At 46.6% G+C, this 27,504-nt stretch overlaps 1 protein-coding gene across 1 annotated transcript; it reads right to left on the reverse strand.

Moving 5' to 3' along the window:
* Positions 1 to 372: 372 nt before the first annotated feature.
* Positions 373 to 26,519, reverse strand: Dnttip1 (deoxynucleotidyltransferase terminal interacting protein 1). Its single transcript, XM_057781112.1, has 13 exons — positions 26,319 to 26,519; positions 25,758 to 25,828; positions 24,942 to 25,038; positions 19,983 to 20,081; positions 14,689 to 14,757; positions 14,410 to 14,463; positions 14,030 to 14,088; positions 12,673 to 12,718; positions 9,556 to 9,614; positions 9,400 to 9,460; positions 3,652 to 3,723; positions 823 to 878; positions 373 to 724 (listed from the first exon to the last, which is right to left on the reverse strand). The coding sequence occupies exons 1-13, from the start codon at positions 26,421 to 26,423 to the stop codon at positions 586 to 588; spliced, it is 987 nt and encodes a 328-aa protein (XP_057637095.1). The 5' UTR covers positions 26,424 to 26,519; the 3' UTR covers positions 373 to 585.
* Between the last annotated feature and the right edge of the window lie 985 nt (positions 26,520 to 27,504).

Consider the following 27,504-nt stretch of genomic DNA (forward strand, 5'->3'; position numbering starts at 1 on the left):
TGTCACTCAGGGCCACATACAGATCCTGTCTCAAACACCCCCGTCTCCACAACTCCACAAATGTAATCGTCTTATGGTTCTCCAGTAGGTTTGATGTGCTACCTCTGCAGGTCAGTGTTAGCCTGTAACACTGGGGTAATAAAAAAGGCCAACAGCATTTTCCCTGGCCATCAAACCCCCACGGGGCTAGCTGTCATTGCTCAACATTCCCTAAATTGGAAAAAGGACAGGGGAGACTGGCAAAGGACACAGTTTTCCTAGTAAGATGGGGGGTGGGCCTGTGGTGGTCTTTTTCTGGTGTGCCCAGTACTTCAGCCCTTGTTCATCAGCCCCCAGTAGGCAGTCATTAAAGCAGGCTCACCATCTGTGTTTATTACAAACTGTTTAATTGTTTCTTAGTCCAATAACTTTAAAAACAGAACCACATGCCAGTCCGGGTGCTCTGCAGTGAGTCACTACAAACTAGCTCACGTACAGCTTAATGCTGCTAAGATCCAACTAGACCCAGTCCCAGGAGGGCCTCAGCCGGTTGGGAGAGAGGGTCTTAGAGGCAGGCTGCCAAGTGGAGTAGCCACAACACCTGGCTCAGGTCTGGGGTGGTGCTTCAGCAGCACGATGCTCATTTTCAGTTCGTAGTGTCTCCATGTACTTCCGCATCTTCTCAACCATCCAGGATGGCAGGACAAAGGACTTCAGCTCCTCCAACTTCAGGTCCAAGCATCCTCTGGGGAGACATTGGAGGGATGGTAAAGGTAGGGTGATGGCCTCATCCGTGTGCCTACCGAGGCAGATGGAGGTCCGAGAAAGCCCCTTGTGTTTTACCTGTAGTCATCGCTGGCAGCCAGGTCTCGGATGTCCTCCTCAATGAGAAGGTAGGCCTGGAGGCAAGGGAGAGTGGTTAAGGCCTGAGTCATTTCACACTGATTCAGAAACACTCTATTAATGTATACGGCCTGCTAACCGGCCAGACTCAGGATGCAGCTTACTAATAACCTGGGAAGACTGTGTAGGAAGACACCGGAGGATGGCTCAAACAGCAACTTTACAGGGGGAGGAGTAGATACCAGTGACTAAGGAAAAAAGTTGCTTAGGTTGTCCCTGAACTCCTGAACTTCATGACTCAAAACGGACCCTGCCTCCCCAGCCTCCTGAGTAGCTGGATTTCAGGCATGTGTCATAGAGCCTGGCTTTGCTGATTATTTGTGGCTTTTACACACACGACTTGTGTGGTTTATAACAAAATGATGACAGCTAGCAGAATAGGGAGGAGATGGGAGGAGTGGTGTTTGCCCTGGGGACTTAGACAACTTGGTTTTGAGTTTGTGTAGAGGGGCGGGTTCAGTCAGCAGCGTTGCCAAGCAGTGGCTGTAGCACTGAGTTCTCCTGGGTCTGTACAGCCTTCAGTCCTTGAGCTCACACGTGGTATCTGTTTTTGTTTTTGTTCCTGTAGCTGGGACTGGCCTGTAACTTTTGTAGCCCAGGCTGGCCTTGAACTCATTGCAGTATTCCTGCTTTATCCTTGGAAGTGCTGGGATTATAGGCATGTGCTACACACACAAACACAACGCACACTAAATGAGATGTAATAAAGAAATTTTAAAATTAGTATTGGGGATTAAACCTGGGGTCTCACACACATACCAGGCAAGCACTCTACCCCTGAGCTATGTCCCCAGCAGCCTGCCACATCTCCTTTTTTTTTTAGATATGGTTTCATGTAGCCCAGGCTAGCCTCAAACTTGTCATATAATGGAGACTGGCTTTAAATTTCTGATTCTGCCTTTACCTCTCAAGTGCTGGGATACAGGTGCGACACACCATACCTGGTCTTTAGGAAAAAATAAACAAACCTCTTTTAAAAATTTGAGACAAAGCCTTGCAGTGTTAGTGATGTAGTGATTGTCTTTAATCTCAGCATTTGGGAGGCAGAGGCATGGGGGGATCTCTGAGTTTGAGGCCAGTCTGGTTTACAGAATGAATTCTAGTACAGCCAGGGCTACACAGAGAAACCCAGTCTTGAAAAACAGAAACAAAAAGAGCCTTGTAAGCGTGCACCTTTAATCCTAGTACTTGGGAGGCAGAGGCAGGCGGATCTCTGTGAGTTCAAGGCCAGCCTGAACTAAGAGCTAGTTCGAGGACAGATTCCTAAAGCTACAGAGAAACCCTGTCTTGAAAAACCAAACCAAACAAACAAACAAACAAAAAAGTCTTGTAAACAGCCTTTCCTGTGGGCATCTGACAGGATTGCAATCTTGCAAGAGGTGGGAAGGTGAGAGGGGTGAGGGAGCCTAGGAATAGGGCTCTGCTGCTCTTCAGCCTGGAGGAACAGGCCTCACAGATCTTCCTTCCCAGATTTCCGGTTGCTGTGGGACAATGGTTTTACCCTGTAAAGATTTGTTTCTTATACTTGTATAATAAACACTGACTGGCCAGTAGCCAGGCAGGAAGTATAGGCAGGGTGACCAGGTCGGAAGTAGAGGTTGGGCAACGAGAATTATGGGAAGAGGAAAGTTTCAGTCTTTTCCAGAAGCAGAGGACGCAAGATGTGATTGCCTTGCCGAAAAAGGTACCAAGCCATGTGGCTAACACAGACAAGAATTATGGGCTAATATAAGTTATAAGAGTTAATAAGAAGCCTGAGCTACTAAGCCAATCAGTTTATAATTCATGTAGACCTCTGTGTTTTCTTTGGGACTTAACGACTGCAGGAGCCGGGCAGGACAGAAATCTCAGTCAACAAATGGTGCCCACGTGGACAACTGCATCCACTTAAAGCCAAAGAGAGCTTGGGAAGTAATTCTAGACAGAAAGAACAGAGTTACATGGCTTCTCGGTAGCACTTCTCAGGTGGGCCGTTTGCTAGAGGCAAATGGGTCTCATTTTAGAGAGGCTTCCTGACTCAGCTTTAGCTGCAAAAACTTTGCAGCCCTTTTAAGAGGCTCTGCCACAAAACTCTTGTTTATGGTATTTATGAATAGCCAACGACAGCATGCTTCTTGGGTGGCATGGACCCCGAAATACCATACAATTATGGCTCTGGCCAGTACCTCTACCATAAGGCTAGATTCTCAGAAAGCTAAAAAATAGGGTGGATCCAGCTGTCAAAGCCATGCCTTTAATCCTAGCCATATTGTTTAGCAAATTAAAGACTCGTGTGGTCAGAAAAAGAGAGATACAGTAAAGATAGTTTCAGATGAAAAAAATCTCTAAACAGTTTGCAGTGTGTTTAAAAATATATGTACACTTGGGAGAGAAAAGAAGGATTAAGTCCTTAAAAGAAAAAAAGATAGTAGTTGGGTATGGTGATACACACTTGGGAGGCAAAGGCAGGCAGAACTCTGAGTTCAAGGACAGCCTGCCTGGTTTACAGAGTGAGTTGTAGGACAGCTAAAGAAACACAGAGAAACCCTGTCTCAAAAAGCCAAAAATTAAAAATAAAAATAAAAAAAAAATAGAAGTTAAAATAAAGCCACGTAAAGATGAAAAATATACAGAGTCTGGATACTGTATGTTATCAAAGAGGACGAAAAACTCAAGTCAACATCTGGTGCTTAGGGGGTCTACCAAATTGGAGACAAGCTGTGGCCAAGAGCTCGTGGTCCCTGGGTGGGCTGGGTCTTTGGCAGGGGCACGTGTGAAAACAATGCTCACCATCTTCCCGCCTGTTGCCCGCATATGATGCTGCTCAGCTAGCCAGTGCTTGTCCTGAGGATCTGCCGCATACTGTGAAGAACAAAGTCAGTGGGGGAACACGTTAGCTTAATAGGAAGGGTTCTTTTATTGGTCCCCCCCTTTATTTTTACAGTTCTTACCAACCGGACTGTCTTAGTTAAGAGTTTTACTCTTTTCTTTTTCTTTTCTTTTTTTTTTTTTGGTTTTTTTGAGAGAGGGTTTCTCTGCAGCTTTGGAGCCTGTCCTAGAACTAGCTCTTGTAGACCAGGCTGGCTTCGAACTCATGGGGATCCACCTGCCTCTGCCTCCCGAGTGCTGAGATTAAAGGTGTGCGCCACCACTGCCAGGTTTAGTTAGAGTTTTCATTGCTGTGAAGAGACACTATGACCACGGCAGCTCATTTAACTGATTTGCTTACAATTTCAAAGGTTCAGTTCATTATCATTATGATGGGGAACTCAAAGACCGCCCACAAAGTGACACACTTCCTCCAACAAGGTGATACCTCTTAATAGTTCCACTCCCTTTGGGAGCCATTTTCTTTCAGACACTACAGGGGCTCTGTCTAGGGTGTGTATAGCCAAGGGCTCACGAATCTCTAGAATGCAGGCGGAGCCAAGCCCAGAAAGCTTGGGGTTGCAAACTAGTTGCTGGAGATTGGGTATGTGTCCATTCTCTTTTAAGTCCCTGTGGTAGCTTAAACATAATAGCTTACTAGCTGTCTCCCTCTCACAGGGAGTGGCACTACTGGGAGATGTGACTTTGTTGGAGTTCGTATGGACTTGCTAGAAGTAGGAGTCACTGTGGTTCTAGGCTTTGAGGTCTCCTCTATGCTTAAACCACACCCAGTATTGCAGATCACTTCCTACTGCCTGGAGGTTAAGATGGAGGAATCTCAATTCCTTCTCCAGCACCATGTCTGCCTGCAAGCCACCATGATGCACCATGATAACAATGGACTAAACCTATGAACTGTGAGCCACCCCAATTTGATGTTTTTCCTTTATAAGAGTTTCAGTGGTAATGGTGTCTCTTCACAGGAATAGAAACCTTAACTAAGACGGTCAGACTCTTCTTAAAATATAGCATTCCTGGAAACAAGTGACAGTTATTTTAGAGCCTGTTTAAATGATCACAAGTGCCTTAGAACACCTATAATTATTGTGTGGTCAGTAATTTTTTTCTTTCTTTCTTTTTGGTTTCTGATAGGTTATCACTATGTAGCCCAGGCTAGGATTAACTCTGGATCTTCCTGTCTTTGCCTCTGAGTACTGGGCCTGTGAGCATGTGCTAATTCCTGGTAAGACTGTATTTCCTAAAACAAAAGTCAAGAAATAGCATCATGTAAACCACCTGGTTCTAGAGTTCGACAAAGATAAACAAGGCTGAACTTCTTACCACCTGTCTGGGTGGTGACTCCCTCCAGACCCAGCTGTGTCATTTGTAGAATGCAAAGTAGGACAACCAGGCACGGTTGTCTCAGTTAGGGTTCTATGGCTGTGGAGAGATATGTGACCATGGCAACTCTTTTTTTTTTTTTTTTTTTTTTGGTTTTTCAAGACAGGATTTCTCTGTATAACAGCTCTGGCTGTCTTGGAACTTGCTCTGTAGACCAGGTTGGTCACAAACTCAAGACTTCCGCCTGCCTCTGCCTCTGGAGTGCTAGATCAAAGGTGTGCGCCACAGACTACCTGGTGCATGCAACTTTTACGTAGGAAAACATTTAATTGCGGTGGCTCCTTACAGCTCAGAGGTTTAGTTAGCTATTTAATCATGGTGGGAGGCAACACAGCATGCAGGCAGGCGTGGTGCTGGAGTAGAATCCTTGCATTTTGACTCAAAGACAACAGGAAGGCCGGGCGGTGGTGGTGCACGCCTTTAATCCCAGCACTAGGGGGGCAGAGGCAGGCGGATCTCTGTGAGTTCAAGGCCAGCCTGGTCTACAAGAGCTAGTTCCAGGTCAGGAACCAAAAAAGCTACAGAGAAACCCTGTCTCAAAAAATTCAAAAACAGCCGGGCGGTGGTGGCGCACGCCTTTAATCCCAGCACTAGGGAGGTAGAGGCAGGCGGATCTCTGTGAGTTCGAGGCCAATCTGGTCTACAAAGGGAGTTCCAGGACAGGCTCCAAAGCTACAGAGAAACCCTGTCTCAAAAAACCAAAACCCCCCCCCCAAAAAAAACAAAAAAACCCCCCCAAAAAACAGGAAGTGAACTGTCTGACTGGGCATGGTTTGAGCACATGTAAACCTCAGAACCCGTATCCACAGTAACACACTTCCTCCAACAAGGCCATGGCTCCTAACAGTGCAACTCCCTTTGGGGGCCATTTTCTTTCTAATCACAAAGGTTGTGCTAGCCTGTAATCCCAGTACTGGGTGGAGACAGGAGGACCTGAGTTCAAGGTCACCTGCAATTTTGTGGTGAATTTAAGGTCAGCCAGGGCTAAGACCTTGTCAAGAGATGTTGGACTAGATGCCCAAACATCAGGGAAGAGTTGCTCCAGACACCACTCACATAACCACAAATTGATGTAAAAGCAAGAGGATTTTTATTCTGTCATGACAGGGTCCTTCAGGTTTGGAATATGAAGGACATCCACAGCTGTTACAGCCCATCTTTTAAAGCAAAAAGCCACAGAGACAAGCGGGGGGGGGGGGACCTGTAGGTTGTTTTCCAACTTATTGGATTGGCTTATTCAAAAAGGCTATTACCAATAATTAGCTGGAGAGTGATTGCCAGATCAGATGAGGTAAAGGGAAACTTCTGAAGGTCACTTTGCCACTTCCCAGGGACTAAGTCAAAACATCAGTAACTGAGTCAATAACACCTAAGGGTTATCATGCCCCTATTCAGGGAGATGGAAAGTTTCCAACATCTCAGTACGTGCATACATAGCTGTCATGTCCTTGGTTTTAAGGGGAGGTGGGGAAGTACTGAGAGTCATCAGAAATGACTTTATATTTTTCTTAAAGTTTTACATTTTTTTAGGGTTGAGGGGGCTTACAAATGCATTTAGAGTCTTTCAGAGAGAGTCAGCATTTATTTTACAGGGTTCTGTTTTTTTTTTTTTTTCCAGGCAGGTTTTCTCTGTGTAGCCCTGCATGTCCTGGAACTTGCCTGTAGAGTTAGGCAGACCTACCTGATGGGATTAAAGGTGTGTGTGACAGACCACACCTGGCCTTTTTTTTTTTTTTTTAAACAAAACAGAGTTCTTAGGAACAAATGATAGTGCAAAGTGGTAAATGCAGTGTGTGATACACAAGTGCTCAAAAGAGCTAGGTCATAAAGTGGGCAGGCTGTTTAAGCAGAGAGGTGGAGATTCCAGCTATGATGGCTGTTTATTGGAGGTGGGGTCATGCCAGCTGGGCCAAGAATTTATGGCAACTCTTTTGCCTCTGTCTCTCAAGTGCTGGATTACAGGTGCTTGTCACAGTACTAGCAAGTGCTCTACCACTGAGTCATCCTTGGTCTTCTTAACAAACGTCATTATTTTGTGGAGACAGGGTCTCATATGTAGATCAGGCTGATCTCTACTTGTGATTTCTCCCTGTAACTGTACCTGGCATATATATGATTACTTTCCTTTTAGTTTTAAAATAATTTCTCACTTTCCAATATTATAGTAAAAAATTAAAAGGGTGTGATTGCTGCTGCAGAAATTCTATTTTCAGACACATAAAGACATTTGTTGGAGCAGTTTTTTTTTTCTTTCCCCCTGGTTTTTAAAGACAAGGTTTCTCTGAAACCAGGCTGGCCTCAAACTCATAGAGATCCGCTTGCCTTTGCCTCCCGAGTGCTGGGATAAAAAGGTGTGAGCTACCACTGCCCAGCACTGGAGCAGTTTTTATCATCAAAAGGTTGGAAGGAAATATCTACCAATAAGGAAGGGCTTGCTGGGCATGGTGGCACAGGCCTATAATCCTAGAACTTGGGAGATGGAGGCAGGAGGACCTGGAGTGAGTAAGAGAACAGCCTAGGCAACATGGGACCCCGTCCCAAAGAGCAATCCTATGAATTCTATACAGTTGTTAAAGTAAAATGAGGGCGAACTCTTCATAGTAGCTAAGCTACTAAGATGTCATCTCAGGCCGGGCGTGGTGGTGCACGCCTTTAATGTCATCTCTCAGACTAACAGGTCTCTCTATAAAATTAGCAGTCAGCTACCATGTGGTGGCAGCACACGTCTTTAATCCCAGCACTCAGGTGGCTCTCTGAATTTGGGACCAGTCTGGCCTACAGAGTGAGTTCCAGGACAGCCAAGCCTACACAGAGAAACCCTGCCTCAAAACACCCCACCACCAGTCAATACGTATTTTAGGCTTCCTAGTCTCACATCTTTGTCTTTTTATTTATTTATTTATTTATTTTGGTTTTTCGAGACAGGGTTTCTCTGTGGTTTTGGAGCCTGTCCTACAACTAGCTCTTGTAGACCTACTAGCTCTTGAGACCAGGCTGGTCTCAGTGCTGGGATTAAAGGCGTGCGCCACCACCGCCCGGCACCTTTGTCTTTTTAAATAAAACTTTTTAACCGGGCAGTGATGGCACATATCTTTAATCCCAGCAATCAGAAGCAAAGGCAGGAGGATATTTGTAAGTTAGAGAATTAGAGTCTAGCCTGGTTTACAAGGTGAGCTTCAGGACAACCAGGACTACATAGAGAAACCCTGCTTCAAAAAACAAGTAATTTTTTTTCTTTTCCTTGAGACAACTCAGGCTGTCCTTCAATTCACTACATAGCTGAGAGGCTGGCCTGATTTTCCTGCTGCCTCTTCTCAAGGACTGGAATGATAGCCATGTGCTACCAGACTCAGCTGTTTTCTTGTTCCTCTTTGGAAAGGGCCACCACTTTGGTTCTATTCCATTTACTGCTTTATGTCCAGCATTCTGTGAGTGTTCAGTATTTAATATGCAGTCAATACATATTTGTCCAATGAACCAATTACTTGTAGCAGAGCATGAGCTTGAGCTTGAACTCCTGATCCTCCTGCCTCTACCTCCCCCGTGCTAGGATTACAGGTGTGTATCATAACACCAGGTAAAAGGGGTCTATATTTCTATGATTAAAAACTAAGTGTCAGCAGTGGTGGCACATGCTTTAATCCCAGCATTCAGGAGGCAGAGGCAGGTCGATCTCTGTGAGTTCAAGGCCAGCCTGGTCTACAGAGCAAGTTCCAGGACAGGTCCCAAAGCAACACAGTGAAACATTTCTCAACACCCACCCCCCCAAAAAAAACCCTAAAAGCAGGGCTAGACATGGTCATGCATGCCTTTAGTCCCGGCACTCAAATGGTAGAGGCAGACCTCTGAATTTGAGGCTAGCCTAGTCTACAGAGCCAGTTCCAGGGCAGGTGGATAACCAGGCCTACACAGAAAAATCCTATCTCAAAAAACAAAACAAAACTCCACAAAAAACTAACAGTAGAAAAGAAGGGTGGATCGCACCCGTGTTCCCAGCCTTAGCTTGAGCAGTGGCATGCAGGAGGCTGCAGGCATACACCACTGCGCGTGGAGACACTGTCCTTGCAGGGACAATCCCATGACAGGCGAATGGAGCTCTCCAAACTGGGCTTGGCACAGCTGGGCAAAAGGTACAGGAGACGGCTACAGGGAGCTAGAACGCAGATGTTTTGACTGCCAGGCCCGCGTGCCCGCGCTTCTCTGTGCTCTGCAGTCTCTAAGCCGTCTACACCATGCAGTGCATGCCTGTCCCTTCCAGCAGTCACCTACCTTAAAGAGATGTGGGTGCTTGATGTAGATTCTCCCTCTGGTGCCTCCCATCCCTAAGGCCCTGAAAAATGAAAAACGGGTGGTAGTAGGTGCAGCCCCTGTCGTGGATCCTTGAGCTAACCCCCCCTCCCATGAGTACTAAGGGTTCAGACTTACTTGTTGGCTCGAGACCCCAAAACAAAGGTGGTAGATTCATTCAGCCGAGCTGGGTCCCACTGAAAGAAACAGGCCAGTGAGGGGAGGTTTACTGTGCTGTGCAGGGCAGCACCATGGCTTCCATCTCTTCCTTCCCGCTCCTCATCCATTATTCAACAGCTTACGCAGGAAACAGAGTACTGACTATGTTAGGCTCGAGAGATGCGCTAACATACAGCCTGTTCCCCAGGAGTCCCCGCATACACACTGAGAGAACACTACCTGACTGGGCTATGATGTGGCTGGGTGCAGGGCACGAGACATCAAAAGGGTTGGATGGAATAGATAAAAAGTCTCTCGTGAAGAGACAATGCCTAAAGTCACTTCTGGAAGGGTGAGTACAAATCCAACAGGCGGAGGGAGGAGAGGGGCAACCTAGACAGTGCAGGACATAGAAAGGCTGATGGGTGTTGTTTGGAATACTGGAGAAACCGTGTAATTTCTGTGTTGCTGAAGGAGAGGGGAAGTGAGAGGCACACGAGGAGGCTGGAGAGAGCAGCGCAGAGAACTGGAGGCCCCAGGCCACACTGACGAGTTTGTGTCGCCCAAGCCACAAACCACAGGGAACCACTAGAAGCCTCTACTGGAAGTGAGAGCCTGGTGTGCTTTAATGAGTTCACTCTGTCAGCAATGCGGATGATGGACAGGAGTGCCGCGGGACAAATCAGAACTTCAAGTAATTAAGGGTCGGAGCTATGGCAACAGTGAGGAGGAAGTGGGGACAGGAACTGTAGCACACTCACAGGCTAAGGTGAGGGAAGACAGCAGGCAAAGCGGCTAAGGGTAAGGACCAGGAAACAGACTTGAAGAGTGGGCCGGGGGTGTAACTTAGCTGAGAACTGTCGGCCTAGCACATACAAGGCCCCGTGTCCAATCCCTAGCACAATCACCACCACAAAAAGTGGAGCCCATCACAGTGGTGCACACCTATGGGCCCAGAGCCTATAAGGCTGAGACAGATCTTGAGTTCAAGGCTAGCCTGGGCTACAGTGAGATCCTATCTCAAAATAACCGTTTTTTTGTTTTTTTTGGAAAGATCCTTATTACAATTTTTCTTTTTTCTCTTATTATTTTTATTTTACGTGCATATTTGTCTGTGTGAGGTTGTCAAAGCCCTGGTACTGGAGTTACATATCACTGTGAGCTGTCTTGTGGGTGCTGGGAATTGAACCCCAGTCCTTTGGGAGAGCAGCCACTGGTCTTAATCGTTGAGCTATCTTTCTAGTCCCCTTCATTACAGTTTTTGGATCTGCTGTGTTTGAGAGCTTGTTTGGAGGTTCTGGTGGGGGGGTGTAGCCACTTCTGAACAAAGAAGGACCTTTCTCTGCCAAGGAAACTTGTCCTCTTGGAACAAGAATGCAGCTTCAGAAGGGGTGCACATGAAGTGGTGTGGGTGGTGTGGGCCACTTGCCTAGCCTGCCAAGTCACCTTACTGGACACAGGCTGTAGCTAGAGCAGCTGTGTTTGACAGAGAGGACGAGCACAAAGGAAGACATGCACGGTTTAAAGCAGAGGTGTGAGAAGGACAGAGGCTTGGGAGGTGTAAGACCTGGTCCTGAAATATGAGAAACCCCAGTAAACAAGATCACTTCTGGCCGGCCCGCCTTTAATCCCAGCACTTGGGAGGCAGAGGCAGGCAGATCTCTGTGAGTTCGAGACCAGCCTGGTCTACAAGAGCTAGTTCCAGGACAGGCTCCAAAACCACAGAGAAACCCTGTCTCGAAAAAAGCAAAAAAAAAAAAAAAAAAAAAAAAAAAAGATCACTTCTGCCCACAGGTTCACAGGAAAGGAAGCTCGGGTTCAGAACAGGAACACAATCTGCACCCCATAACACCATCCCAGAGAGTAAGTGAGATGACAGACAAGAGATTCTAGGTGATGCCTGCCCTCACCTACGAAGCAGTGTTAGTGGCTACCAGTTAAGACTCAACCCTCTTAGCCGGGCGGTGGTGGCGCACGCCTTTAATCCCAGCACTTGGGAGGCAGAGGCAGGCGGATCTCTGTGAGTTTGAGACCATCCTGGTCTACAAGAGCTAGTTCCAGGACAGGCTCCAAAACCACAGAGAAACCCTGTCTCGAAAAATAAAAAAACAAAACAACAACAAAAAAAGACAACCCTCTTATATAGAGACTTAGCTTTTGCTCTTAAACTTGCAGTGATCTGCATGCCTCTGCCTCCCCAGTGCTGGGATTATAGCTGTGCAGCACTATGCTCTGACTTTTTTTTAAACTATCTTTATTCTATACATATTAGTGTTTTGCCTGTATGCATGTCTGTGTGATGATGGCAGATCTCCCGGAACTAGAGTTACAGACAGTTGTGAGCTGCTATGTGGGTGCTGGGAATTGAACTCAGGTCCTCTGGAAGAGCAGCCGGTGTTCTTAACCACTGAGCCATTTCTCCAGCACCCTGTGCTCTGACTTTTAAATCAAACTCTGGGCCTCATTCATGTCAGGCCTCCAGCCCAGCCTTTTAGTTTCCCTCTAATTCCAATCAAGATTGAAGTCATGCCGTCTGCAGGAAAATGACCAGCTACAGGCTATCACACTCAATGATTGAGTCGGTCTCAGAAAGACAACACAGGTTTTCTCATGCGCGATTTTTAGATTTTATATAGATCTATAAAACCACATATGAATAAATGACATGAATGTAGAAAAGAAACTGCTTAGGGGAACAAAGGGGACTAATGGGAGGGGTCAGACAGAGAAAGGGAAAGTAGCCTAGTATGGAGAGGGGCGTGTTCTCAGTACAACATACCCATGTACAGGGGGTAAAGATAGAGCACAACAAGAAATAACTATTATTCTTTTCGTTCGTTCTTTCTTTCTTTCGTTTTTTTTGGTTGCCATCCTAGGGATTAAACCTAAGGCTTTCCATATTCCAGACAAGTGTTTTACTATCAAGCTATCCCAAGCCCAGCTTTTTATTTTGCTTCTAATTGCAGTTTCTCCTTGGAGTATGGTCTGGATGGGGAAGATGGCTCCGGAATGGTGAGCACATCGTGCATTACCTCTGACCTCTTTACCTTACCAGAGCCTCGGCCACTAACCACTAACCCACTCACACAAGCATACCTTGGGCCCTTCTCGGCGAATTGGCTCACAGGACTTTGGTTTCCATCTGCTTGGAAGGAAAGAAGAGAGGTGAATTCTCCAAGTGATGGAGGGAGGGACAGAGCCTGGAAAGAAGTTTACTAGGGGTGATGTTGGCGCACTGTTTTCTGGCAACTCATTAGAAATATATATATAAAAGCCTGGACCAGAAGCTGCTTTAGAACCTAGTGAGAGCCAAGTCCAGGAATCTTCAGGTTGCAGTTTTCTTATTTGTCAAAAAGAGGTAAGAGCAGCAGGTGCCTTGCCCAGCTTGTGGTTTGTGAAGAAAGAAAATGTCTGGGCTACTTAGTGAGTTCCAGGTCAGAAAGGGCTACAGAGTAAGACCCTGTCTCCAAGACAGGACAGAGGCTTCAGGTAGGATGCTCTAACTGGATACAGATCATTATCACTTTGTCCAAACTCAGACTCACAACACCAGGAAGGAGCCAGGCAGTGGTGGTACACACCTTTAATCCCAGCACTCGGGAGGCAGAGGCAGGCGGATCTCTGTGAGTTCGAGGCCAGCCTGGTCTACAAGAGCAAGTTCCAGGACAGGAACCAAAAGCTATGGAGAAACCCTGTCTCGAAAATCCAAAAAAAGAAAAAAAACAAAACAAAAAAAACAAAAAACAAAAAACACCACCAGGAAGAAGCCCTGCAGTAGCCCATAGGCTGGATGACGGCACTAATCATGGCAGATTCATCAGTGGTAACAAATGTGCCACTCTGGTGTCAGGTGTTATCAATATGGAGTTTGTGCACATGTAGGGTGGGAAGGGCTTCAGATAGCTCCGTATCTTTTACTGGGTTTGTGATGTATCTAAAATGGTCTATAAACAGAATTTTAAAGCGCTCTTTGATAACAGCCATTCTGTAGTAGTGCTTTGCCTTTTAATATCTTTTTTTTTTGTGAGTGTCTCATGTAGTTCAGGCTGGCCTTTAAGTCACTATGTAGCTGAGGATAACCAGTAACTCCTGACACTCCTGCCTTCACTCCCTAAGTACAGGGATCTGAGGAGTCACTACCATGCCCTATTAGTGCATAGAATTCTGACTTTTTCTTTTAAATCTGCTAAATGCCCTGTTCTTTAGAGACTAGCTGTAAGCTGGTACTTAGACCAGCTCTAAACATCCAACCATGAATCAGGTCTGGTGTTTAATCAAGTTGAACCGCTCTGCATGTACAACAGCAGCTGAGGACATCTCCACCTCACAGCCATACCGGGCAACCCTCTCCCACAGGAGCTCAGACCACTTCCACTTCTAGCCTCTTCCCACTCATGGCCATTCCCTCTCTCAGGTCCCTTCAGCTCTTAGAGCACTGGTGGCCCCTACTCACACCATGCCAGCTGCTGCCCGGTCATTTGACACGACGTGTCCAGGAGGCCGACCTTTCCTCTGCACAAAGAAGAGCTGTCAGAGCCCTGACCGTGGGCAGCGTCCCTGCTCTAGTGTTGGGCCAGTTGGTTAGTGGAGACAGTTGTCCAGAGAGCAGAGCCCTGACCATGGGTAGCGTCCCTGCTCCAGGGTGCTGGGGCTTGAGGTCAGTTAGTGGAGATGGTTGTCCAGAGAGAACCAATGACCTTGGGAGTGACCTGGAAAGCAACTGTTTCTCTCCTTGCCACCCCACGCCTGGAAAAGCCCAAAGGCAATGAAAGCCCAAGCCTTCTTTTGGAAGAGAAGGGCCCTTTCCCAGCTGTAAGGTCCATGCTTACCTACCTTTTTGGGAATGGGGCTTCCTCGGTGGGACTCCTCTTCTGCTTGCCTGCCACGCTGAAGGGAACAAATGGGAAGGGAGTCAGTGCAAGGCAAGTTAGTGCCTGGGAGCTGCAGTTTTATGGGACTCTACCCTCTAGCTACCACCTGACCCAGATCTCAGAAGTCCTTTGGGACTTGGTTCTACCTGTGATGGTGTGTGAGACTTCCCAGGTCCACATATTTTACCTGCCTCCCACCTGACTGTCCCTTCTCAAGGCCTTCGGGCACAATGATTCTGACCTTGATCCCTGGAAGTTCATGGGTCAATCTGGGTATCACTTTTTCTCCATCTGAGAAGAGTAGCTTTGCCTGAAAGGGAAAGACCAGTGTTGCCAGTCATTAGCGTGCTGGAAGTGCAGCAGTTTACATGCGGAGCTTCAGAACGGGTTAACTTTCCCATAACCACCCAAGGGCATGGACTCACATTCATGTTCAAAGATGAACACGCCAGAAAGGCATGTGTCCATTTATAAAAAGTAGCTGGCTATGGAACACATTCTGCTTCTGCTTGTTGACCAATGAGGAAAGGAGTTGGTGAGACAGCTACTTACCATCTTTTTGTCATAATCATTGTTGAAGAGATTACTAACAAAAACTGGAGTGTGCTTAGTGTATGTGAGGCTCTGAACCTGGTTCACAGCACAACAGCCAGCTCACATTAACCTCAGCACTCAGGCTGAGGCACTAGGATTGCTGCATGTTCAAGACCAGTCTGGACAACAGTGAAGACACTAAGAAAAACAAAGGTGTGTGTGTGTGTGTTCTGGCAGCAGGAGGGGTGAAAAACCCCAAGGAGAGAAGACCTGGCTTGGCAAAGGAGGGGACAGAGAATGGCATGAGAGCTAGAGTCACAGATAGTTGTGGGCTGCTTGGATGTAGGTGCTGGGAACTGAACATAAGAGCGGTATGGCTCTTAACCACTATGCCATTTCCCCAAGCCCCATACTTTCACATCCTTTAAAAGAAAGATTTACTTTTATGGGTGTTTGTCTGCATGTATGCCTGATCCCCAAAGAGGCCAGAAGAGGGTATTGGATCCCCTAGGACTGGGGTTATAAAGAGTTGTGAGCTACCCTGTGGGAGCTGAACCTGTGTCCTCTGGAAAAGCAGCCAGCACTCTTAACCACTGAGCCATTTCCCCACCCTCTACTTTTACATCTTAATGCAGCAAATAACTGCTTCTCAGTCTTTTGGCTAAGATCAAGTACAATATCTATCAATAGGACGCAGTGGGGAACGCTTACTGAGCTTTTGTTAATACCATCAACATACATTTAACACTTTCAGACAGAACCCTTATTTTGCAGCTGAGAAAAAAGTAAGTGAGGTAACTTGCCTAAGGTCACACAGCTAGTCAATCAATTTGTATTGGGGCAGTCTGAAACAAGAAAAAGCCTGCATTCTTTCTTGTTACATTAATTAACTGGGTGTGTGTGTCTTCATGCAGCGGAATAGGTGTGGATGTCAGAGGGCGACTTACAGCTGTCAGTTGTCTTCACCATGTGCTGTCAGGCTTGGGCAAGCACCTTTAATTACAGAGCCATCTTGCCAACCCTTGTTTTGAAACAGGGTTTTTCCATGAACTCAAGCTAACCTAGGACTTGCTAGGTAGTCAAGCTGGACTCTAGCTTAAAATTGCCATACGTTTGCTTCTGCCTCCTCATTGCTGGGAATGTGCCCAGCTTAGTCTATACTAACCATCATGCAAACATCTCCTGTTATATAAAGCAGGCTGGCCTCAAATACACAGAGATCTACCTGGCTCTGCTTCCCGAGCACTGAGATTAAAGGTGTGTACAAACATCTCTTAATGAACATATGCTATCTGCAAAAATAGAATGAATAAAAGCAACTACCTTCTAGAAGAAAACCAAACAATTAAGAGAAAACTCGAGGCAAAACTCAGCCAATAAGCTCAGTCATTTCCCCCTAACAAACACTGGAGGAAGAGTTAGGGAGATGAGGAAGCTGAAAAGGGCAAGATATGGCATAAGAAGTGAAACCAACGCACCCAAAATAAAACAACTGGACAGGGAAGTTGGCTCAGTGGGTAAGGATGCTTGCCATTAAACCTGAGCACCTGAGTTCACCTCAACTCACTAGGGAAAGGAGAACTGACTCCTGCAAGTTATCCTCTGACCTCCTGTGCTGACATTAATGAAAAAAATTACTACCACCACCATCACCAAACTAAAGCAATCCTAGTGTAATCATCTTCACATTTAGTCTGAAGAATCTTTTCTTTTTTTCAGTTTTTCAAGACAAGGTTCCTTGTGTAGCTCTGGCTGTCTTTGAACTCGGAGATCTGCCTGCCTATTTCCCGAGTGTTGGGATTAACAGTGTGTGCCACCATGCCCAGCTATTTATTTATCCATTCATTCACTGATTCATTTCATGTGTATGGGTGTTTTGTTTACATACCAGAAGAGGGCACTGGATCCCACGGGACTACAGTTACAGACTTCTGTGAGCTGTTGGGAACTGAAACTCAGGACCTCTGGAAGAGCAGTCAGAGCTCTTAACTGCTGAGTCATCTCTCCAGCCCAATTTTGTTTTTAAAGATAGGATCTTACTGTGTAGCCCAGGCTAGTCTAGAACTCACTATGTACACCAGGCTGGCTACAAATTCACAGAGATCCTCCTGCCTCTATTTTCTGAGTCCTGGGACTACATGTGTATGCCATCACATCTGGTTTTGAAACGTAGGTTTTGTGAGAAAGAATCCTTTCTGATATAACTGTAACTGCAGTGTAGTTACCATCTCATGTGTTTGTGTTGCCTGTATTTGTGCTGGGCTTGAATTTAAACACACTGCTCCATCCAAAGCCCCTAGCAAAGCCCTGGTGGTAGTGAGTGGCTCTATTCCCTGCTTCAGAGATGAAAAAATGAAGCTTAGAAGCAGAAGGAACTTGCTCTAAGTTTTCTGGGCCCTGAGCTTTATCTTGCTCTGCTCTGATTCCAAGTGACCAAAAACTCCTGGTTCCACACCTGTGCTTCTAAGCACTTCAGCACTGCTAGGCTGATCTGTGTGGCATGTTGGGGGATCAGGAGACTGGAAAGCAGCGATGCAATGATATGGATCATGTCCACTTAACTCTTCAAACAAAATTATATATTATTATTAATTATTATTACTAGTGTGTGTGTTTAGGCATATATACTTTAACACACATGGTGTCAGAGGACAACTCTGTAGAGTTGGTTCTCTCCCTTTTAGTTGGGTTCAGGGGTTGAACTCAAGTTGTCAGATTTTTGTGAAGTGCCTTATCCACTGAGTCATCTCCCCCATCCCTTCATCTTCACCTCTTATCTGAACTCCTCCGGAATCTCCTAACTCCTTTTCCAATCCAAAGTTCCCAGAGCAGTCAGAACAATGTCTTTTCCTTCTGTGGTGCTAGGGATGGAGCTCAGGCAAGCACCATGCTGCCGAGTTACACTCCAGTTCAGCAGTCGAAACACAAACCCCACTGGGCTCCTCTTGTGGTTACCCATCTAACTCTTTCACTGGGTTGAGTGCTCTGCCTACTTCTGCAGCCATGCCATGCACTACTGCCTTCCCCCTGTGAAACTGGTCACACACCACCCCTGCTCCTAGACACACTCCATCTCTTCTTCCCAGACTCCTCATCTAGCAAACCCTCTCACCAGACAACCATTTGTCAAGTACTATCAAGGCTATGCCCATTCTGCACATTGCTCCGGCCTGGTGCTAAGCACAAGTAGGTCCTCAATAAATAACAAATGGAGAGATAAGAAGATGGGGACCAGTGAGCGAGCTCAGGAGGTAAATGCACCTGCTGCCAAGCCTGATGATCTGAGTTCCATGCTTGCTCAGAATTCACTTGGTAGAAGGAAGAACTTAGAAAATTGTCTTCTGACTCTATGTACTTGCCATGGAGCAGGCGCACATGCACTCAGCACTTGCCATGGAATGCACACATGCACATGTGTATATAAACACAAACAGAGAGGAGAGAGATTTGAGAACCACACAGTGAAGGTCTTCTTAGTTTAGTCCTGCCTTGGCTCAACCTTACGAAAACACTACTAGCAAATGTCTGTTGTTAGCGAATGCTACAACTGCTCTTATACAACACTCCCTCCTGGAGTAAAGAAGCTGGCCTTTCAGGGACTTGGTGGTTTAAAGTTCAGTCTCTGAGAAGCAGAGGTTCAGGCAGTGGTTCTGCTCCTTTCTGAGGCTCTAAGTAGCTGAGCCTGTCTTTCACAGTCAAGCGAAGCATAGTTAATGGATTCCCAGTCAAGCAAAGTATGTGGCCGATGTGACAATCCCTATTAATAGCAGCAGCTGACACAGACAAACAGGTTCTCTAGTGTCTTGGAATACAGTCATTTATAGAACGGGTGTCAAATCTGACCACACCTGAGATACAGGAAGGCAAAAAGGGTGCTAGGTCCCACAACCCCTCAAGGGCGAGGGTTACTTGAAAGGATCCATCAATGACTTGCAGAGGCGAGGTGCATTATGAATTAAAACTTGTTTTCTTGGCTTGCCTTTTAAAAGAATGTGACAATTTTTTGTTGTTGTTGTTGTTTTGAGACAGGGTTTCTCTGTGTAACTGCCCTGGCTGTCCTGGAACTGGCTCTATAGATCAGACTGAGATCTGCCTGCCTCTGTCTCTCGAATGCTGGACTACTACCACCTGGTGACAAAATTTTATTTATTCACTTATTGTACACATGTATGTGTGTGGATACTCGTGTGTGTCAGAGGACTGCTCCCAGGAGTGGGTTCTGGGGAATTAAACTCAGGTCATCATGCTTGGGGGCAAGCATCTTATTGGCCCTGGTTTGTCTTTTAAATTTCTCTAGCTTTATTGTGGTAAAACTGACAAACATATATTCCATAAATGAGGGAGTACAATGTGCTGACCTGATGTATGTATGAAATGATTATCACAGTTTTATATCATCACTATACACAGGTGTCACTGTGTACGTGTACATGTGTGTACACTTAAGAAGCAGACATCAAGTAAAGAAAAATACAAACAACTACTGTCACCATTCTACATATCAGAGTCCAGAATGAACCCACCCTGTGACTGTCAGGTTCCTTATCTTCCCAGGTAACCACTTCATTCTATGTTTCTGTGAGTTTCTTCATCTGTCAAACAGGAATGAATAAAGCAGTCCTTATAGGACTTTTCTTTTTGAGACCTAAGTGAAATGATGCACCTGTTATGGCACCTGGCACAGACTTAAGCTACTTTTCCTCCTGCTTTGTCAGCAACTGCCCCAAGTTCTTCCTAGATGTAAGTGGCTTACCGATGCCCCCCAAGTCCCACTAAGGACAGAGCACTTTTCTTTTTTTTTTCTTTTTTTTTTTTTTTTGGTTTTTCGAGACAGGGTTTCTCTGTGGTTTTGGAGCCTGTCCTGGAACTAGCTCTTGTAGCCCAGGCTGGTCTCGAACTCACAGAGATCCGCCTGCCTCTGCCTCCCGAGTGCTGGGATTAAAGGCGTGCGCCACCACCGCCCAGCCAGAGCACTTTTCTTAGCTGCACCCCGGGTCTTACCTGCTCCAGGCAGCTCCGGCAGGCCTCCTGAATCAGCTGCTCCGCGTCTACTTCTTCCCCGACATTGTCTCGCACGTTCAATGCTGCCTTCTGGAAGAACTGGGCGGGCGGGGGGGGGGGGGGGGGGGCGCATGGGGACAAGGAGAGAAGACTTGTGAGTCTGCATGAACCTAGGGAATCTAGGGAATGTGGGATCACCATGGGTGACTGTGGGCTTTGCTTATGCACAGCCTCTCAATTTCAAAATCACATGTAAAGACTGCTACGCCTGTCGCAATGGGCCAATATAGGCAGAAAACATCAAGTTAATGGAAAGCCATGGATTTTCAGTACCAATCCCTTATCTGTGGGACAGGGAAGATGACCTGTCAAAGAATCCCAGGATATCAGCAATACCAACAGACAGGATAAGTAGGGCAGATGCTTCCTCTGCTGGGTAAGAGGGAGAGCATGGATCGTGAAAGTACCAGGGCACTACATGAGGCCCCAAACACCTGAGAGGCGCCTGGGAACACAGTGTCCAAGCTGGATCAAGCAGACGTCTCAGTGGGTAACACACATAAATAAATCTTTTAAAACACCCAAGTTGTATCCCTAAGAGAAAGAATCAGTTCTCTCTTGGATACAGGAAACTCTGGAGACTACAAACAGTGCTCCTACTGTGGGAGACAGCTATGAGGACGCACTGTCAGTTCCTACTGAGCGACTCCAGTGCGTCTGTTAGCATCAGAAACCAGGGAGACTGCCAGGCGTGTGGTGCACGCCTTTAGTCCCAGCACTCAGGAGGCAGAAGCATGTTCTCTGTGAGTTCTGGGCCAGCCTGGTCCACGTAGTGAGTTCCAGGGCAGCCAGAACTGTATAGAGAGACCCTGTCTCAAATCAAAACATCAAACAAACAAACAAAACTAGGGAGAGCAGATGATTGCACAAAGCACCACCGTCCTGGAGAGCAAATTTCTTTCCCTACTACTCCTCAATGCCACTGTGAGGAACTAACCCCTCAGGAACCCCCCCCCCCCAAGTGAATAAAGATAGAGATTTACAGCGTTATTGCAGAATAATATTTTCAAACTAAAAATTATATTAATTATCTATTTATGTATTTACTTATTTAGTATGCATGTGGAGGCCAAAGGACAGCTTGCGGGAGTTGGTGCTTTGCTTCCACGATGTGGGTCTTGGGGATTGAACTCTGGTCTTCAGCATAGTGGCAAGTGCCTCTCCCTGCTGAGCCCTCTCATTAGCTCCACTGTGGTATTTCTTGTGACATGAGAAAAGCTGTGAACAACCTGGATCTCCTAGGAACTAGCTACGGCACACTGATGACCTGGATCTCCTAGGAACTAGCTACGGCACACTGATGACCTGGATCTCCTAGGAACTAGCTACGGCACACTGATGACCTGGATCTCCTAGGAACTAGCTACGGCACACTGATGACCTGGATCTCCTAGGAACTAGCTACGGCACACTGATGAAAGAGACCACTCTGCAACTATTAGGGGGAACCAGGATGAGCTACGGTGTGGTGGTCTAGAAACACCACCAACATATATGAAGCCAGCCACGATGACAAGGGTTATGCAAGTGACACAGCTGAAGGCTGCAGTCACTGTCGGCAGTCTTCTGAAGGTGAGTCCTAGTGACTTTTAGCTTTTATTTTAAAATTATTTATAATATTTTGTAAGGAATATTTTTCTATTTTGCTTTTAACATTTAAAAGCTGGTACTAATATGTATGTGTATTTGAGGACGCTGGTGCTACAGCGGTGTACAGAGGTCAGAGGGCAATTCTGGGGAGCTGGAGTTTTCCTTCTACCATGCTGAGTTCTGGGATCCAATGCCAGGGTGTCAGGCTTCAGGACGAGTGCCTTACCCCCTGAGCTGCCTCACTGGCCTGTTTCCTGTTTTTAGAACAGGGCCTCACATTGTCCAGGCTGACCTCCAACTTGAGGTATAGCTGAAGATGAGCCTAAACTTCATCTTCTCGTCTCTACCTTCTAAGTGCCAAGGTTACAGGCACATGCACATCTGGTTGTAGAGAATATTTTATCAAAAATTTGAAACAGGAATGTTGAATTATTCAATAAACATCTAATACCCTCCATATACACAGTCCAAAGTCCTACTATATTTGTTCTACTATGTCTACTCATTCTTCTGCCCGTCTATCCATAATGTTATTAAATATTATTATTATTATTTGCAGTGCTTAGGTGCAAACCCAGGGTCAGTGTATGCTAGGCAGGCTGAGCTACACTGCTAACCTTAAAAAATACCATTACAAGTCGGGTGGTGGTGGCGCATGCCTTTAATCCCAGCACTCGGGAGGCAGAGGCAGGCGGATTTCCATGAGTTCGAGGCCAGCCTGGTCTACAAGAGCTAGTTCCAGGACAGAAACCAAAAACTACGGAGAAACCTTGTCTCAAAAAATCAAAAAAAAAAAAAAAAAACCCATTACATTTATATATACATACATATAATATGTGTGCATTCAATGTGGGTGTATGTCATGGCATGCTTGTGGAAGTCAGAGGACAATCTGTAGATTTGGGTCTTACCTTTCTATCGTGTGTTTTATGGGAATTATATTCAGGTTATCAGGCTTGGCAGCAAGTACTTGTACCTTCTGAGCCACCTTGATGGTCCCAGCTTTTAAATTTTTGAGATAGTCTTAGTAGGTAGCTTAGGTAGCCTTAAACTAATCCTGCTTCCACCTCCTCTGCCTCTCGAGAGCTGTGATTAAAGGTGTGCTCCACCACCACCTGGCTTCTTTTTTTTTTTTTAAATCTTAAATTTACTTTTATTTCAAAGGCACATCTGGCAGCTGTTAGGAGAATAGGTTTAAAAAAGGAAAGAAAAGTCCTATGTGGACGATAGCAGGAGCCTGGATGAGAAATAGTGACGGTGTGAACCAGAGTGGGACATGGGACATTCGGGGTAGAGCACTACACACAGAAGATGGAACAGAGGGCAGGTTTCTATGGGAAAGATCTGAAGCTGAGCTCTGATCCCCACTGTGTTCCTCCTCATGGTAAGCCGAAGGCAGCTTTATTTTCATGGTTGCCCAGGACAAATGCCTTGGGTATACACGTCCTCTTCTCTTTCACTGTGACCACAGTCACAGATGTAAAAATACATAAAATTCTTTTGTTAAGGCCCAACACTATCGTCTCTTGCTGGGATTATTTTAGTTTCCTAACTGGGCCTCCTGTAGTCTATTCTCTACATTATAGTAATTCCTTTTTTTTTTTAAATAGAAAATATATTGATTATTTATGTATTTATTTCTCTCTGTGTATGTATTCTCATTATGTAGCCCTAGCTCATCTGGAACTTGCTATGTAGACCAGGATGACCTTGGACAGAGATCTGCCAGCTTCTGCCTTTCAAGGGCTGAGATTAAATGTATGTGCATGCCACCATGCTTGGTTTATAAAATTATTTTTAATTATGTATATGTGTTTTACAGTGCTTGAGGAAGCCAGAGATGCTAAATCTCCTAGAGCTGGAGTTACAGGCAGATGTAAGTCAGCTGACCTTGATGCTGAGAACCAAACTAGGATCCTCCATACAAAAACAGTATGCACTCTCCACTGCTGAGCATCTTTCCAGCCCCTCCCTTAAAAAAAAATCAACAATTCTTTTAAAACATTCACAGGTTGAAATAGGAGGATCAAGGTTATATAATGGATTCTAAGCTTCTTTGAGCCCCAGTAACAACTGACTTTAAAAACAAAACCAATTGAACAAAAACTATCTCGGGCTGGAGAGATGGCTCAGGGGTTAAGAGCACTGACTGCTCTTCCAGAGGACCGGGATTCGGTTCTCACAGTGAGCTCCAGCCCTAGGGGATCCAATACCCTTTTCTGACCTCTGTGTGCACCAGGCACACATGTGGCACACATCTATGCATGCGGGCAGAACACTCATACACATAAAAAAAATTTAAAAAATAAACAAAACCCAAAACAAAAATCCAAAGCCCAACAACAACAACAAACCAAAACATCCAGAAAACAAAAACCCAAAGTGGCTTCAAAGTTTTTATATGATCTACAGTTACTTCTTTTTATGAAGCCTGCATTATCCAGATACCAAAGCAGGATGAAGAAAATTATAGGCCAAACTCCTTAATGAACATAGAAGAAAAATTCTCAATGATATACTTGTAAACTGATTTCAGAAAACATGACAAACATGAGTAAGCAAGTTTTACTCCAGATATGCAGGGATGGTTCAACATTTGCAAAGCAGCAATGTAACTCATTACACAATGGATTCAAGTCAGAAACCACATGATTATCTTATTAGATCCAGAAAAGGCTTCTGACAAAATAAAACGTTGCTTTGTGATTAAAAAAAAAAGTCCTGAAGAAACCTGAAAGAGAGGGAATGTATCTCAACATAACAGAGGCTGCATATAACAGACCTACAGCTGACATTATATTATCAGGGAAAACTCAAAACTGAAATCAGGAGCAAGGCAGGGCGTCCACTTTGTCCACTCTTCTTCTTCTTCTTTTTTTTTAGACAGGGACTCTCTCTGTGTAGCCTTGGCTGTCTTGGAACTCACTCTGTAGAACAGGCTGACCTCCAACTCTCAGAGATCCACCTGCTTCTGTCTCTTGAGTGCTGGGATTAAAGTCATGTGTCACCATGCCTGGCCTTTTCTTTTAAAGATTTTCCCCCCCAAAAATATACATACACTGTGTATATATCTGAATAGGCCAGAAGAGGGCACTGGATCCTGGACCTGTCGCAGGTAGCATTCACTACTGATCCTTGAACCACTTTCCCAGCCTCCATTCCTCTTTTCCTCGACCAAGGGGTCTTACTATGTAGTCCCAGCTGGCTGTCAACTGCCTCAGTCTCCTGAGTAGTTGGGCCCGCTACTGAACGTGGCTGTACTGTCTGTTTTAGCAGTGCTGTTAGCTTTAACCACCGTGCCCCTCTCACCTTCATGTACTTGTTGAAGACACTCTGGATCTCCTCATTGATGCTTGGCTGCAAGACAGCACGGAGGAGATCCATAGAGATCGCTGGGTCTGTGAAACTACATTCAGGAGGGAGACAGTCAGGGGAAGTGTCCCAAACATACTGCTCAGACTGGCCAGTAGCAGTACTGGACACACCAGCCTTGTGCTCGAAGTCTGGGCAGATCACAGACACAGACACATACACACATAATTTTGTTTCATTGTAACTCTCTCTTGGAAGTGGGAAATTTTATATATATAAAATCTCACTGTGTAGATCAGGTTGGTCTCAAACTTACAGAGACCCACATGCCTCTGTCAAGTGCTGTGATTACTAAATCACAGGCCAAAAACACAACTAGAATTCCAGAGGCCCATCCTGGGTTCTTTCCCGTCCCTAGGCAGGACAGTTAACTAATAGCCCCACATCGCAGCTGAGAAAACAGAGGCTAAGAGAAATGAAGGAACTGTCCAAAGTTATCCGGTTAATAATAATCGTCAGCGCCTGAATTATGACAGTTGTCTGAATCTTGGCTTTCCATTCTCTGACTTATAGATCTCAGTCGCAGAGAGGGGAAACGTCAGAGATCGTGGCAGACTGTAATACCTTTCCTGAACATGAAACTGACTTAAGGTCACTGGGAGAATCACAGTCCCTGAGTCTCCTCCCGCCCCGCCCCGCCCCCCACTCCAGGGCTCTTTCTGCGGGTTCTTGATCTCAGCGCAGTGGGATTCCCAAAGGACTCACCCAAGTCCACATAATCGGATATAGGTTTTCACGCAGGGCCAGCCTTACCTTGTGGTCATCTGCGAGCGGCGGCCCCTTCGCTGCACCTGCCGGTGTTTTATCATTATGTTCCAAGGGTTCTGTGGGGACCAAGTGAGCAAATGTCACCGAGGTTCCTCGCGGGGGGGACGAGGAGAAAGTGGGTATAAAGCTAAACCTAGACGTTCCTGCTTCTCACTTCTCCCACCTTGGGGCGAAGGGGAATTCAGTGGCTGGAAGACCCTGTCAGGGCGGCGGAAGGGCAAGAGGAAGAGCAGCAGTGTTTACCGAGGGTCTACTCTGTGGCGGGTGATGAGGGCGCTCTACCCGCCTTTATCAGCCCATCCACCACAATTCCATCAAGCTGAGGTTACTGCTGTTCACTTCACAGAAGAGAAACCTGGCGCTCAGAGGTTGTCACATCAGGCCCACGTCACCTAGCTAGAATCTGAATCCAGGTCGTCGCACGGCACGGAGAAAACGACAACCCCAGGGCCGCACAGCCGCCGCGTTCTCTTGCCCGCGGGCCCGGAGCCCGGGAGCCCGAGGCCCTGCCCGGCCCGAGCCCCGGCCTCGCCCGGGCGCCCTCACCGTGAGAACCGGCTGCCCTGCCGCGCCCGCGTCGCCCAACTCCAGGCCGCCTCGTTCCGCCACGCCGGGGCCCCGCGGCTGCTCGGTGTCGCCAGTCGCCCCCATGGCGCCCCCGACCCACAACAACCTCAGCTCGACTCAGCCACCGGAAAGCGGCGCCGTGACGTCATGGGTGCGTCCCGGCCACCCGGCCGGAAGCGCGACGCGGGTGCGCGATACAGTTGCTATGGGAGCTGAACTGCCGGCTGGGAGCCTCGTCTGGGTGGATTTCCGGATCTTGGGCGTGGGGACGAGGTTGAGGCTTCCAAACCCCTGGAGGACGACGGCTGGGGACCGAGTGTGGGTGTTCGGGGGATGAGTGTGGGTGTGAGGGCGGCAGAGCCTAGACTGCAGCTGGGGAGCCCAAGGTTTCGGATGGGGGCTGTCCGAAGTAAAGTCTTGAAAACTGCTGGACATCTGATAACTTGATACAAGGCCCTGGAATTGGAGCGATCCGACTCAGGAACCAGAAAAGCCAACAAGAGGAGGGCTGCCCGTGCCATCCCCAAAACCCACTAGCCTAAGCGGTCTGCCTCTTGTGCCTGAAGGCATCAGGAATGAAGGTTGAGTTTTGGCTTGTGAACTTGCCCTGTTGCAGAGAGCAGGTTTTCCTTCCCCTAGATGGTTGAGGATGAAGGGTTTAGCAATTGTGATGCTCTCCAGAGCCCCACTTAGCACTGTCTCAGAGGTAAGCAGGGTCTGTGAAAGAGTAGAATTACGGGCGATAACGTTTCTCTTTGTAGTTACAGTAATCAGGTAGTGTGAAGTGTATGAGTTTTGCGTTAGGAAAGAGAACTGTTGTGATGTGATTGCTACCGGTGGCCATGGGCAGGTGTGATGCAGCACATAACCCCAGAACTCAGGAGGAAGTAGCAGGAGGCTCAGGAGTTTGAGGCCAGTCTGGGCTGCATAGCAAGACCCTGTCACGAAGCCAAGGGCTAAGAACATTGGCTGGGGGACTGGATCTTTGTTCTCTGCATACTAACTCATGATCACTCTCAGTCCCTTCCACAGGGACCAAGTTGTAAACTTTGTGAACTTGTATTGACGCTGAAACACTTGGAGGCTGCTTTCCCATGGGTTCTGGCAGTTGCCAAGGATGGACAGAATGTTAGGCTTCAGTTACAGCACTAGCTTGGTTATTTTC

Source organism: Chionomys nivalis, chromosome 9 (genome assembly GCF_950005125.1).
Source record: "Chionomys nivalis chromosome 9, mChiNiv1.1, whole genome shotgun sequence".
NCBI lineage: Eukaryota > Metazoa > Chordata > Mammalia > Rodentia > Cricetidae > Chionomys > Chionomys nivalis.

Coding starts and splice junctions, on each gene's coding strand:
- Dnttip1 (XM_057781112.1), bottom strand. CDS start 26,423: ATGGGGGCGACTGGCGACACCGAGCAGCCGCGGGGCCCCGGCGTGGCG. Junction 9,615..12,672: donor TTCGCCGAGAAGGGCCCAAG/GTATGCTTGTGT, acceptor TGTTTCTTTCAG/TGGGACCCAGCTCGGCTGAA. Junction 3,724..9,399: donor AGCACCCACATCTCTTTAAG/GTAGGTGACTGC, acceptor TGTTCTTCACAG/TATGCGGCAGATCCTCAGGA.